Below are 14,218 nucleotides of genomic sequence, written 5' to 3'. Positions count from 1 at the left end.
AAAAATCTTAAGACTCTAGGGGCCTGGGGAAATGGCTCATTGGTTAAGAGTTCTTGCTCCCCTTCTTGAGGACCTGACTTTGGTTCCCATCACCCAAGTCAGGTAGCTCACAACCACACTGACACACTCTTATCTGACACATTCTTCTGGTCTCCACATACACCTCACACATATAAACACACAAAAATCTTAATGAATGCTCTGGTAGGTCATTACATGGATGGCCAGTGCTACAGTGTACTCATGCTCCTGCCAGTCTGACAGACGTCAGAGCATGGCAGGGCCTCAGATTCCTCTGCTTTCAGTGTTATCATTATGGTCAGGAAAATTGGGAAAATAGAAAAACATAAAATGTGAATTTTTTTTGTATATCTAGAATTTTTCTGTTTCTACATATAACATCAAACTTTTGAACTATATCATGCACATTTTATCATTAAATGCCTGGTTAATTTGGACGTTCTCAAATACTTTAGGGGTTTTTTTTTTTAGATTTATTTATTAGATGTTAGGGTTACAAATGCATGCATGAGCCATCAAGCCAGAAGAAGACATCAGATCCCCTGAAACTGTAGTTATAAGTAGTTGTGAGCTATCTGAAACGGGTGCCAAGGCTCTATTGTTGCAAGAGCAACAAGTACACTTAATTGATAAACTATCTTTCTAGGCCCTGGACAAAAAAATTTTTAAACTTTAAATCTGACATTTTAATTACCAAACATGTCTTATTCTTCCTTTGTCCACATTGTTTATGAACCACTTGACTTTTTGAAATTTCACTTCTTTCGTTTGTAAGCTTATACCCTTTACATGTTTTGGTTTAGCATCTCAGTGTGTGTAAAATACATATGAGTTGCTTGTGGAGTGGAGTGTCCATTCTTATCACATCTGTATATATCTTGCTCAGACAATATTGGGGGCCCTAGAGTACTAGCCTCAGCACCCCCTCAGGGTTCAGAGCACAGGATGTCTATGGCAGCTGAAGATCTGAGGGTAAATGTATTAACTCAAGTTCATTACCTCTACATGTTCTTTATTCCTTTGGGTGAAGAAGCAGAGAGAAAAAGAAGGGCAATCCCCACCCCTTCTTTTTTTAGTTTTTACAGACATGATTAAAATTTCCATAGGCAAAACCAATAATCAATATGCATTTTAGAATCACAAAAAAGCAGGTAGAACCTGACAAAGCAGTGCTCCAGAACAGGTAACACCACCCAAAAAAGGCCAGCATCGAAGGGGAATACCTGTCATTTCAAACCATTAGATAAAACCACTAAATGTCCCTGAACCCTGGCCTCACACATGCCCAGACCTGTTAGCAAAGGTAATTGTGGGGGATTGACTTCATGTAAATTTGGGTGTTAGAACAAAGAGTAAATGTTTTTGCTCTAAGGCCTCATGGACGGTCATTCCATTGCCAGAACAGAAGTTACACTGTTGAGGCATTTTGGGACTGAAACCCATTTTGAAGGGAAGAATCATGGCTTCACAAGGTTTTTACAGATTTTACAGTAACTTTTCCAAAAGGTAAGTGTTCCTGCAGCTCTGCTGGCTGGGTTCTCTATGTGGATGTGGATGTATACACTTCGTGTGGATTAGTCTAATAGGTCTGTCAGCTATACATTTACTGTATAATACTTGTGGACTCACCACAGACAGCCTTAATATTTGTTTTGATTGTGTCATGGGAGCTTTATCTTACGAAATTATTGATGTTTTTTTCCTTTGTGATTTTAATTGCTTACTGTTTTGGATGAATTTCCTAATGCAGAGAAATCTTGTGTATTTTTTGACTGGCGTTGGTTTTGGTGTTGGTGTAAGCCTGTGTGAAGCTGAACTGAAGCAAGCTCAAACGACTTCCAAGCTCCCATTCTCTCAGCCCCCATCTGCCGTGCCCTATATGGATAATAGGAAGACTGTAGAGGGACATCCAGGCCATGTGGAAAGGAAACTCAACCTTGCTTTCTCGGCTTCCATGCTTTGGATGCACCCAGCTGTAGATGCTGTCCCGAAGCGTCTGCACCACCCGTCATCCCTGGACAGAAGATATATTTTCTGACTCCTCTTGCATTAGCCCCTGAATGTGGTTGTGCAGTGCTCCATGGGCTCCAGTATTGCCTATGTTCCTTTCATGGGGGCCCCACTTCAGGTGTGCAGGAAGAGTGTACAATGTCAGCACTGTGTTTCATTCATTTCTCTCGTCTCCATGGGCGTATCCAGCAAGACAATGGCAGCTATAGACTTTTCTGGGCTCTCTGTGCAGCGGGGTCTCCAGGTTACTGCTCCCCCAATCTTCCTGGCCTCTTCTCTCTGTTCTGTGGAGTTTTCTCATCTTCAGCCTTGCTTCTGTTCTACCAGTTGTGTTCTTTAGTTTAACCCTACCTCATGTCACCTTGCCATCTACAAAGCCAACAAACCCAGCTGCCGGGTGCCGTCTCTGTAGCCTTTTGCAGTTTTTAGAAGATTCAGTTATTACTCCTTTAACCTACCTGTGCCCATTCCAGCTTCCCTTACTTCAACTAGCCCTTGAAGAATGAATGTTCCTAAGCCTGGACACTGTGCAAGCATTTGTCCTGTTGTTTTTGCTTTGTTTTAGAGATAACCTCAGAAGCAGACCATGCTGGATTCATCCCACCCTAGACTCATCACACCCGCCTGCCTTTCTCTCCCCCCTTGAAGCAGTAGCTGCAGTCCGCAAATGAGGCAGTTTTCCCTTTAGCTTAAGCTCTTTCTTTGTTGATCTAGCAAAGGAGGAGCTAGCAAAGCTAGCCACTTCCAATCTTCCCCAAGGAAAGGGGATCTTAATTCCCACTGATAATTTCATCGGACTTTCTGGTAAAGTCCTACAGTGTGTGAACTAGTTGATAAGATGTGAGGAGGTTACCTCGTTCAGAAGCTCCCAACTGTGTCCTCAAGAATCTTCCACTTAGCAGCAAGTTCTCAGACTCTAAAAGCTAGCTGAGGCTCTAAGCCAGAAAGGTCACCTCGGGCTGTGAGGCAGGGGGACAGTTCCCACGCGTGCTTTCCACAGTGAGGAGAAATCACAGCTCTAGAAAATCTTACTTCTGTCTATGGTGGGAAGCCATGGGCTTTTTGGTCCCAAAGAAACCTCTAACACCCAACTGGTAACTTTTACCAGTTCTTGGCATCTGTGTCCTGACCCCTGTGCTTGCTCCTTGAAATTGCTCATGGCCACTTGATCTCATGACAGTGTGTCAGCTCCCAGGAAGAAAGGGAGACAGGGAATAGGCTGTTGATCTTTACCTCCAGAGTCCCCCCCTTGATTCCATTGGCGCGCCCCTCACACTCCTTTTGGACAGCTAGGATGAACCACACGCTCATGTCTGCCTGCGCACTGAAATCCCCCTCAGCTGTGTTTATTCTACCTCTATTGAGGCAGCTGAAATTTTCCATTCCAACAAAGCTTTCCTTAATTCCGAATTAGTAAAACCATACTGATGATCATTTTTAATTGTCAATTTGACACACTCTGGAGTTCCCAGGAGGGGAGGCTCCACTAGGGATTGTTTAAATCTGGTTGGCCCACAGTCATGTCTGCAAGGGTTATCTTGATTATGTTAATAGAGATGAAAAGACCCACCTATTGTGGGTGGCATTGTCCCCAAAGCCCACTTAGCAACATCAGGTTTTCATGTGATTCACTGCTCTCTGCTCTAGACGTTGTGTGCTTCAAGTCTTTCTCCTTGCCTTCCCAGCAACATGATAGTTAAGAACCAAACAAACCCTTTTTCTCTTAGGCTACCTTTGTCAGTCTGTTTTTATCACAGCAACAGGCATTAAAATCAAGACACTGTAGGAGTTTGGGAAAGCTAAGAATGGGTAAGCAGATCTTGGGTAATAGGAAAACAGGAACTGTTTGACATCAAGGCGGCTGTGAATTTACTTGTTGGCCAATCCCAGCAGCTTCAGTATCTTTGCACCATCTGTGTTTAGAAACAGCCCGAGGGAAGAAAAGCATGCTTTGTCTCTCTTGCCCCTAATTAAACACTAAACATAGTTGAAACCCTTCCAATAATGAATTTCAAGTTTCTATGGTGGTAGTGGGAAGCATACAAACATATTAAGCCTTAACATCTTGCTCACAGTAACTTTTCTTGAGAGCAGAGGAAACTTTCTGACTTTTCTCTGACTCTGTAAACCATCCTTAAAGATACACTTCTTTCTGGGAAGTGGTGGCGCACACCTTTAATCCCAGCACTCCGGAGGCAGAGGCAGGTGAATCTCTAAATTCAAGGCCAGCCTGGTCTACACGCTGAGTTCCAAAACATCTGGGGCTATACAGAGAAACAAACAACCAAAAAAAGCACTTTTTTAAATGGACAGATACTGTATATCTGATTATCCTTATTTGCACAGAGTTGGCTGAAGTTACAAATTTGCTCATCCAGACCAGACAAGTTTCCCCTGTATGTATATATTTATATCTGGGTATCTTGTGCATGCAATGCTCACAGAATCCAGAAGAGGGTGTTAGATCCCCTGGAGTTACACACAGTCATGAACCCATGTGGGTGCTGGGATCTGAACCCATTTCCTTTGCAAGATCCATCAGTGCTCTCAACTGCTAAGCTGTGTCTCCAGCTCCCATAGTCAAGTTTCAAAGTACCTTTTGGTCAAACACTTAACCAATTCAACCCTACATAAGAAAGTTATGTGAACTTTGTATTGTTCACATGACCTGAATTGCTCTTTACAGCGTGTTTCAAGTGACTTTAGAAAATGATTGCTTTCTATTTAATGGAAAGTAGACAAGTGTTATGAAAACTTTTTGTTTTTTTCAAGACAGGGTTTTTCTGTGTAGCTTTGGAGCTGTCCTGGAACTCCATAGACCAGGCTGGCTTCAAACTCACAGAGATCAGCCTGCCTCTGCCTCCTGAGTGTTGTGATTAAAGGTGTGTGCCCCCACCGCTTGGCCTATGAAATAAAAAAAAAAATTAAAGTAGAAGGTTTTGTTGAGCAACTCTGAGACCCTGCTTAGCTTTGTGTACAAGCTGGACAGATAGCATCTCCATTTATTCCATCTTCCAGTGAACTTGGACATGAGCCACATTAACTAACTTAATTTGATGTTGATGGAGCACTTCACACAAATGTTCAGAGCAGTCACCACCTGGAGCCTGTAGTGGATCTGTCCATACCCAATAGGTTGTGTGGAAAAAGAGGGAACTTGTTCAGGAGGACTGGGTTCTGCTACTCTGTTCCTCTCAGACTCTAGGATGTTGATGAATGTTTGAGGAACTCATTAACATGCAAATTTCTTAAAAGCAGGGAGGGCATAGAAACATATTGTTAGTGGTTGCTTAGACAATTCCTATTCTTTTAATGTTTTTTATTTTATATATATATACATACACATACATATATTGTCATATGTGTATATATATTATATATGTATATCTAATAAGCTTCATTATGACATTTCATAGCTTTATATAATGCATTTGGCCATATTCACTCCTGTTACACTCCCTCTCTGGTCCCCTCCCATTCTTGAAGATCCTTTTCCTCTTGCCAACTACTCTTCCTCCTCCTCTTTTTTGTTCTTGTTTGTATTGATTGATTGTTTGATGTTTCTGAGACAGGCTTTCTTCGTGTAGCCCTAGCTATCCTGGAACTCACTCTGTAGACCAGATTGACCTTGAATTCAGAGCTTCACCTGCCTCTGTCTCTGGAGTGCTGGGATTAAAGGTGTGCACCACCACCATGAAACTTCTTCCTTAACTTTAGTGTGTGTGTGTCTCAATAAGTGTAATGGGGTTGATTATAAAAGCATAAGTAACTCACGTGTGGCCACACCACCAAAGACATGTTTCTCCCTCTGCCAGCAATCATTCATTGCCTATAGATCCTCAGGGAAGGTGGGACCGCATGATTTCCTTCCCCTGACTTATTCAACTATATTGTCCATGTGGTCTTGAATTCCAGAATCCTCAATTTCTAATGATTTCTGAGATTTGAGGAATACCAACACCCACGACTTGTTATCTCACTGACACGTTTGGTTTCCAGTTCTGTCATTTATTTGCTTATCTACCAGGAAACTGTACTTTGCTTTGCCTCTAGAATAAGGCTTCAGGATTATATATGGCATTAAACAGCGTATCAGATGGGAACACCCTGCTAAGACTTGTATTTTTGGAGCAAGATCAGCCACAGCTGGATTTTATTACTTGGGTTTTTCTCTTACCTTTTGTGTTGAAGTTGTTTGGTACACTTTCAAACAACAGTTCCTTCTTCTGTTCGTGTTTGCTATTCACAGCCATGGAAATGGAAACATTCCCCTTTTGGCTGGAAACAGGCACACAGCCTGGAAACACTCTGGTGAAAATCTTGCACAGACCCCAGCCCTCTTTGTGAGGCCTCCTGAGTATATCAAATCCCTCCTCCCACAGCACGAGCAGAAAACACTGATGTATTGCAGAGCGCTTCATCACACTGCCCAGCCTGATACTCAGTGATATATTGTCTAAGGATGACAAGACCCCTATTTAGTAACTAAAAGAAGAACTGAATTTATTGCTAACTGTAGGAAAGGAAAATTATGCGGGTCTGTGCAATCTCTCCCTGAACAACATACTGTTAATCACACATAAGGTTTGGGGTTCAAGTATTGGTAGATTTAGAGGCATAAGCATTTAACTTCATCTGTAATAGGACTTTCCTTGGGTGAGGCTATTGTTGATTGGCTGACATTCAGGGCCATGTGTAGCTAAGGGAGTCTGTCCCAGATTTTAAAAAGTGGACTTTAAAAAACATGTTCATTTTTGGCAGTTACTCACAGCTCTAAAACTTGTTTTGATGGCTACCTGTCAATGTGTTATAGAGAAGTGGTTTTTTTAAGTTGCTCTGAATGTTTATTTTGGTTTCTAAGATTTTTCCCTTTGTGCCGGAGAGGCGGCTTAACCGTTAAAGGCTAAGGCTCCACAACCAAGAAGACAAGATTTTGCTTTTGCAATTTAAGCATGTGTATGTGTGTGCACCTAAATACGCATATGTGCAACACATAAGTGTAGGAGCTCTCAGGGGCTGGGAGACAGTGTCAGTGCCCTGGAACTGAGCTATAGGTAGTTATGAGTGACCTCATATGTGGGTGCTGGGAACAGAACTCAGATCCTTTGCAGGAGCGGTGTGTTCTTAACTGTTGAGCCATCTCTCCAGCCCCCTACCATCAATCACCAAAAATTCATTAAAAGCTTTAACAACGGGGTTTGATAAACGTGGTTAATTCTACCTTAGATAATGCATTTGCCTATGATAGCTGGTTTTGTTGTACTGTTGAGCAGCGCAATGAATCTAATTTTGTCTCCAGTCATTTGTGGAGTCATCTATCTGGACAATTGTTGTGTGGAAGGACTGAGGCTTCTGGACAGCAGACATCAAATGGATGTGAAACAAACAACGATATTGCGAAGAATCTCCAGGGACCAGGAAGAAGACACATTGCAAACATCTAGGTTTAATCAAGAAAACAAGATGCGGTGACTTCCCTGTGTCTACTTTCCACAGCCAGTTTTCTCTGTGGTATAAATTTAGACACAGCATGAAATGTTAGCAATGTCCCAGATCCCTTCCTTTGGCCCAAAGGAGAATGAAGGGTATTTATTATCCATATGCTACTCATTAGTCTGTTACCCATAAATCCTTGTGTTAGGAAACTTAAACTTTCTGAATGTCCCCAGGGTTAGTCTATCCTATTCACTTCATCAGCCAACGTGAAGGAATACTTTTTTGATGACCACTCTGGTTATTAAGCTTGTATCATAGGGACATTTTCCTTAGAGCCTTTTCACTGGAAATGGTTACAGGGTTTGTAATCTTCGTAAGGGGATATGGGCCATTGTGCTGTCATAGTCTTGGAACGGCCTAATGGTCCTACACAACAGTTCGTTTTGCCTTGGGGCTGGCATTAAGACTGTTATGTTCACCTAGGAGAAGCACTTTGGGAACAACAAAGGAGGGATGGTCAGACCCGGTGCAGCTGCGGGAATGTTTTTGCTCAACAATGTGACAGAGAGTTAAACGCTCAGTAATTAAATTCCCTTTTCTGCCACACCACAAGGGCTTTTTAAGATGCTTTGTGAGGGGTGGTGCTGGAGATTAAATCCAGAACTTTGCTAATACAGAGCGTGCTCTCTATTACTAAGCCAGACTCTGAGCCCTATTATTTGCAGATTATATAGCTCAGTGGTAGAGCACTTGCCTAGCATGTGGAAGGTTCCAGGTTTAATTCTCAATACACCAAAAAGGCAAAAAGATTTTAATTTTTTTGTTATATAATCTCCCTCCAATTGTATTAGTGTATTGCTGAGGGAATGCAATTGTAGAGAGTGGAGATGAGTACCTGTGGAAGGCGGGATTTAGAGAGGTGTTGATTCCTTCACAATGAGAACGTGAGCGTATGGTACAACCATCATTACTTTATTTTGCTGTGGGATAATGCTCTTGTACACTGTAAAGATTTGTCACTCGTATTAGTTTAATAAGATGCTCATGGGCCAGTGGCCAGGCAGGAAGTATAGGTGGGGCAACCAGACTAGGAGAATTCTGGGAAGGGGAAAGGCAGATACAGTCATCAGCCAGATACAGAGGAAGCAAGATGAGAATGCCTTACTGAGAAAAGGTACAAGTCACATGTCCAAACATAGATGATAAGAAATAAGGGTTAATTTAAGTTAGAACTAGTTAATAGGCTGGGCGATGGTGGTGCACGCCTTTAATCCCAGCACTCGGGAGGCAGAGGCAGGCGGATCTCTGTGAGTTCGAGACCAGCCTGGTCTACAGAGCTAGTTCCAGGACAGGCTCCAAAGCCACAGAGAAACCCTGTCTCGAAAAACCAAAATAAATAAATAAATAAATAAATAAACTTGATCTAACAGGCCAAAATATTTATAATTAATATAAGCCTCTTTGTGTTTATTTGGCACTTAACAGCTGTGAGACCAGGCGGGACAGAAACTTCCATCCACATTATTTTCATACCCAGTTGATAAGCTATCTGGTCATTTATGCAGTCCAACATTAATGTGACATTAAAGTAAGAGATGTGGTGTCCAATTTAATGCCCCTATCTCCCACTTCTAAGATGAGCTATTTTTGAACCAGCTGAATACACATTATCAAGGAATAGGCGAGATGGTCCAGTGGTCAAAAGCATTTCCAGAGGACTTGAGTTCAGTTCCTACACAGGGCAGCTCATAGCCTGTGACTCCAGGAGAAACAACACCCCCTTTGGTTGTGATTAGCACCAGGACGCACTTGGCAGATACTCACACAGACACATATGTGTTTACATAGATAATTTTTTTTTTACAAAGTATCATCAAGGACCAGAAAGATGGGTCAGTGGGTAAAGGTGCCTGCTGGCGAGACTGAAAACCCCCGAGTTCGGTGTCTGGGACCCACATGGTGGGAGGAGAGCACTGCCTCCTGGAAGTTGTTCTCTGCTACATGTCTGATGCTTCGGAACATGACTGCACACCATTTCACTATTCCATTGGGTGGCTCTATCACAGCTCTTTATTCAGCCATGGGGGGACATCTGGATTGTTTTCAGTTTGGGGCTTTGAAAGCACTGCCACAGATAATTGCAAACATTTTTTTTTTTGGTCAGGACCCCATGTAGCACAGGCTGGCCTCATTCATTATGTAGTCCAGGCTTGAATGCCTGCTCTTCTTGCTTCCACTTCCCATGTGCTGACATTATGGAAAGGTAGCATCACATCCGGCTTGCAAACTTTTAAAAAATGATTATTTTATTATTATTTTCCTTCTTTTGTTTTCAATTTTTTGACTCTCTCTACATAGTTCTGGTTGTCTTGGAACTCACTATGAAGACCAGGCCAACTTTGAACTCACAGAAGTCTGCCTGCCTCTGCCTCCCATGTGCTAGGCCTAAAGGTGTGTGCCACCATACCAGTCTTAAATGCAAGCTTTATTTTTTTTTTTTTTGTTTTTTTGTTTTTCGAGACAGGGTTTCTCTGTGGTTTTGGAGGCTGGTCTCGAACTAACAGAGATCCACCTGCCTCTGCCTCCCGAGTGCTGGGATTAAAGGCGTGCGCCACCACCGCCCGGCAAATGCAAGCTTTATTAAGGGACATGACGGGAGTTAGGAATGCTGCAATACATTTGTAACCCTGGCTTTGTTAGTGGTGGCTGCAGTCTGGGCCAGGTGTTTCCAAGTTCTTGGTCTCTTATTCAACAGACTGAAATAAGGGCTTACTTAGATTTGCAAAGAAAAACTTTATTGAAGGCAAACTCATGGGACAGGTCAGAAAGGGAGAGATATACTGTCATGATTGACAATGAGCCACAGGAATGAAGGTCCTTAAAGGCTCCAGTTACTCTTTGGAACTTCTTTTATAGGGTTCAAGAGGAGGAAGAGTTGGATACTAAGGGTGATTGTTTGTGTGGGTCTCTACTCTGATTGACAGATTGTTATATAACCATTCCTCTAGTGTGCATGGCCCATCCATATTATTTGATTTTAATCATATTCAAGCCCAATTATGAATATGCATAAGATGGCCAATAGGGGAGTTCCCTATAAGTTCACTTTGAAGACAAAGTTTACTTTATTGTGCTTGAACCCTAAACTAGTTCAGGCATAGTACTAAGATACTGAGAATACTTTTGAATAGAATCTGTCTATGTCTGATGATTGTTATGGGGAGCAGAAACTTATTCTGTTGCTCACAGAGGGTGTGCATGCAGCTCAGTGCAGGATAGGTGCATTATCTGGAGAGGAGAGTGTACTTGTATGAGTGGGTAAATGTCTCAGGATATCAAGTTTATTTTTAGCAGAGGGGTGTGTGCATAGCCCATACCAAGTGGAGTTCCAGGTTGCTAAACTGTCACCTATGCTTGCCTGTTTCATTCAGCAGTGTAAGGGAACTATGGGTTCTGAGAAGAGGGATGAGGTAAGAATTACTTATCAGTAAAAAAAAAAATTAGAACCCACTAATTAAAAAGAAGCATTGGCTTCCTCCTGACAACATCCCCCTCGTGCTGCCCAAGTGCTTATTTCTAGTTCTTATAGACCATGGTGTCCTTGAAGAGATTCACCTACCTCTGCCTCCCAAGTGCTGGGACTAAAGGTGTGAGCCACCACAGCTCAGCTTTTCCTGTGGGGAACTGCTAGCCTGAGCTGCCTCCTGGGTCTGGGATAGCACTTCCCATTTCAGGTGTCAGGCTGCAGGGGCCATGCCTGGTCCTAGTCCTTGCTCCCAGAGCTTTCTCTTTCTCTAGGTAGTGCTGCTGCAACAGAGGGTGGACTTGGAAGAGTCATCACAGTGTGGAGGCTCCCTGGCTTCCTGCTCATAGCAACCTTGTCGGCTGTTGGAGTGAGGCTCACAGAATCTGCTGTGCTGTCAGTGCATAAATCCCCAAAACATGAATTCATATCAAAGAAGAATGGTATTGGAACCGTGGGAGTCAGCGATTCTGCACAGGAAACTCTGTGAGATGTTTACTGTAGTCTGCCTCAAAGTGGGACCAAAAAAAAAAAAAAAAAAAAGTCTAATGTTGGAGCTTTGAGAGGGTGAAGGCTGCCAGTGAGCTCCGATCATGAGAGATGACTGAAGTCAGTGAAGTACTCCACATCCATCAACAGATCTCGTGATGAAGATGGCTGGCTGATTAAGATGAGCGACCATTTAGCGTTGAATTAACAGTGAAGAAGCATATACCCACTGAGGAGTCAACATGGCACCTCCCACCCCCATTCCCAAATAAAACAGTGGGAAGTAACCAGCACCTGCACGATTGTCTTAAATTGGAGGAGGACAGAAGACCTTAAAGAACTTTTAGTCATACCAGTGGATAAGAAACTGTTCTCAGCAGTGCTACTGAAGAAAGTCCCCAACTTCCTAACGGAGGATAAACTTAATGGACAAATTTTTTGTCAGACCCTAGACTAGGGGCTGAACTTTGGAGTTCAGAATTCATGAGATTACCTATGGTTAAAAGTTATGAAGCTGGGTTTGATGAGGAACCACCCTTTTACTCCAGCCCATTCTTTTTGGAAGGTTCTGTTGTATTAACCTCCAAGGACTTGGTTTTGCCTCAGATAGTTGAGTGTTTGCACGCAGAATTTGCTTTTAACCTCTATCTCCCCACCTAGAAACGACCCCAGTCACTAGGACCAAGGCCGACGACGCAATTCCACCCATTTCCAAGCCCCCCCCCCTCCCGCCGCCAGCCGCGATTATATCCTCTGCGCATGCTCACAACCGAGTCTCCGGTTGGTCGCCTAGAAGCGTGGGTATGTTTTCCCAGTATGCCCCGCGCTGCTATCATGGCTGCTCCCATGTACCTGTATTCTCACATGGGACGCTAGTCTTGCGGGTGTCTTCACGGTACCTGTGGCCACTAGACGCCGGCGACTCTGGTCCCTCCTCCTTTCGCTTCCTCCTGCCCCGTGGGACCCTCGCGGCACCCCGTTTTGGGTATAGTGATGCCGGGAGGGATGTGGACGCCGGAGCTGGCGCTTCTGAGAGGCTTCTCCACGGAGGCGGAGCGGCTGTCCTGGAAGCAGGCGGGCATCTGTGGCTCAGGTGGGAGAGCGGCACCTTCGGGGAGTTAGGTTCGCACCAGAGCTGGGAGGGCATGGGGTGGCAGCCCTGGATACAGAGGGGATGTCAGGAGGGAGGAAGTTTTGTTTGATGATCTGAGATCTGGTGATCTGGGAAAGTTCTGATGTGTAATTTAGGACTGACAGGTAAAGAGAATTCATCAGAAAAAAAAAATTGCGGTTGTAAAATGTTGAGGCAAGTATGAACTAGGGAATCATGAGAGAACCGGTGTGTTTGGATTGGCCTCCTGTGGGGAATATTGAACGTGGGACTTCATTCAGCAAAGGAAACTTTAGGTAATGGATTATCATTTACACTTAAATTCTGTTGGTTTACCGGACCGATTTTCTTCTATTACAGATGTTGGCGTTTTCTTGGACTTGCTGTTAGAAGGGAGCTATGAGGGCATGTTCTTACATTCAGTGACCCAAAATATTTTAAATTCAACAACGGTGGCTGAAGAAAAGATTGACAGCTACCTGGAGAAACAGATAGTAAATTTCTTGGATTGCTCGACGGATTTGGAAGAAATTGAAAGGTAGAATTGTATTTGAAATTTTCTCAGAGAAACACACTTGCAGGGGGCTGGAGAGATGGTTCAGTGATAAAGAGCAGGTTTAGAAGACCCGGGTTCAATTCCCAGCAGCCACTTGGTGGCTCACAACTGTACAACTCCAATTCCAGGGGATCCAACACCTTCTTCTGACACCTATGTGCACCAGGCACACATGTAGTACACATATATACACCCAGGCAAATCACTCATATGCATCAAGTAAGTAAATAAACTTTTAATTAATTAATTTCTATTTTTTATTTTTTTTAAAGATTTTATTTATTATGTATACAATGTTTTGCCTGCATGACAGAAGAGGGCTTCAGGTCTTATAATAGATGGTTGTGAGCTATCATGTGGTTACTGGGAATTGAACTCAGGATCTCTGGAAGAACAGCCAGTGTTCTTAACCTCTGAGCCATCTCTCCAGCCACCCCCAAATTTTGAATACTTTTATGGCACCTTGGCACCACCATAAGCCCTGCTATTTAGCAATTGGTAAACCTGGACTCATGATATTCCAAGTAAGGTAACGTAAGGTCTCTAGCTCAGAAGATCTTCCTAATTGAAAAATGACAGTGATGTAGGATCAAAATGAGTTTTGTATATGAGAATGACACATGCTTGGTAGTCACTGCGAAAATTCCCAAAGCTTAGGTTGATAAGTCTTAGCTATCAGCTTGTTTCCTTTTTATGTTTCTTCTTGTTTTTTGTTTCACTATGTAGCCTTGTCCTAGAACTCACCATGTAGACCAGGCTGGCCTCAAACTCACAGAGATCCACCTGCTTCTCTGTCTCTGAAGGGCCAAGATGAAAGAGGCGCATGCTTTAAAGGGGGTGGCTCATTTTCTTTAACGTGTAGGCATAACTTGACTCCTGCTGTTTCCAGGTTACTGAGAGATGCTGGCATTTTCATTTATTCTGTTTCAGATTGTTATCTCTGAAGAGGTTAGAGAACTGCGTGTGTTAATCGTGGAACCCTCAGTTTACCTTTCTTCAGTTAGGATGCCTGCACACTGGTTAAATCTAAACCTTCTAGAGGCTGCTCTTTTACTGTCCCGTGTTTGTTAGC

The 14,218-nt window shown here is 43.2% G+C and overlaps 1 protein-coding gene across 2 annotated transcripts in view; it reads left to right on the top strand.

Annotated features, from left to right (window-relative positions):
• The first annotated feature begins 12,296 nt into the window (after positions 1-12,296).
• Ttc27 (tetratricopeptide repeat domain 27) overlaps positions 12,297-14,218 on the top strand; it is a 131,087-nt gene continuing 129,165 nt past the window's right edge. For both annotated transcript variants that reach the window (XM_026789696.1, XM_005367932.2), the window contains exons 1-2: positions 12,297-12,572; positions 12,951-13,128. In XM_026789696.1, coding sequence (XP_026645497.1) covers positions 12,473-12,572; positions 12,951-13,128 — 278 coding nt within the window. In that variant the 5' untranslated portion in view covers positions 12,297-12,472. The remainder of the gene's footprint in view (positions 12,573-12,950; positions 13,129-14,218) is intronic.

The sequence above is a fragment of the Microtus ochrogaster genome, unplaced genomic scaffold (assembly GCF_000317375.1).
Source record: "Microtus ochrogaster isolate Prairie Vole_2 unplaced genomic scaffold, MicOch1.0 UNK26, whole genome shotgun sequence".
NCBI classification, from domain to species: Eukaryota; Metazoa; Chordata; class Mammalia; order Rodentia; family Cricetidae; genus Microtus; species Microtus ochrogaster.
Note: the sequence above shows the minus strand (reverse complement) of the source record. Positions and strands in the feature narration are given on the sequence as shown.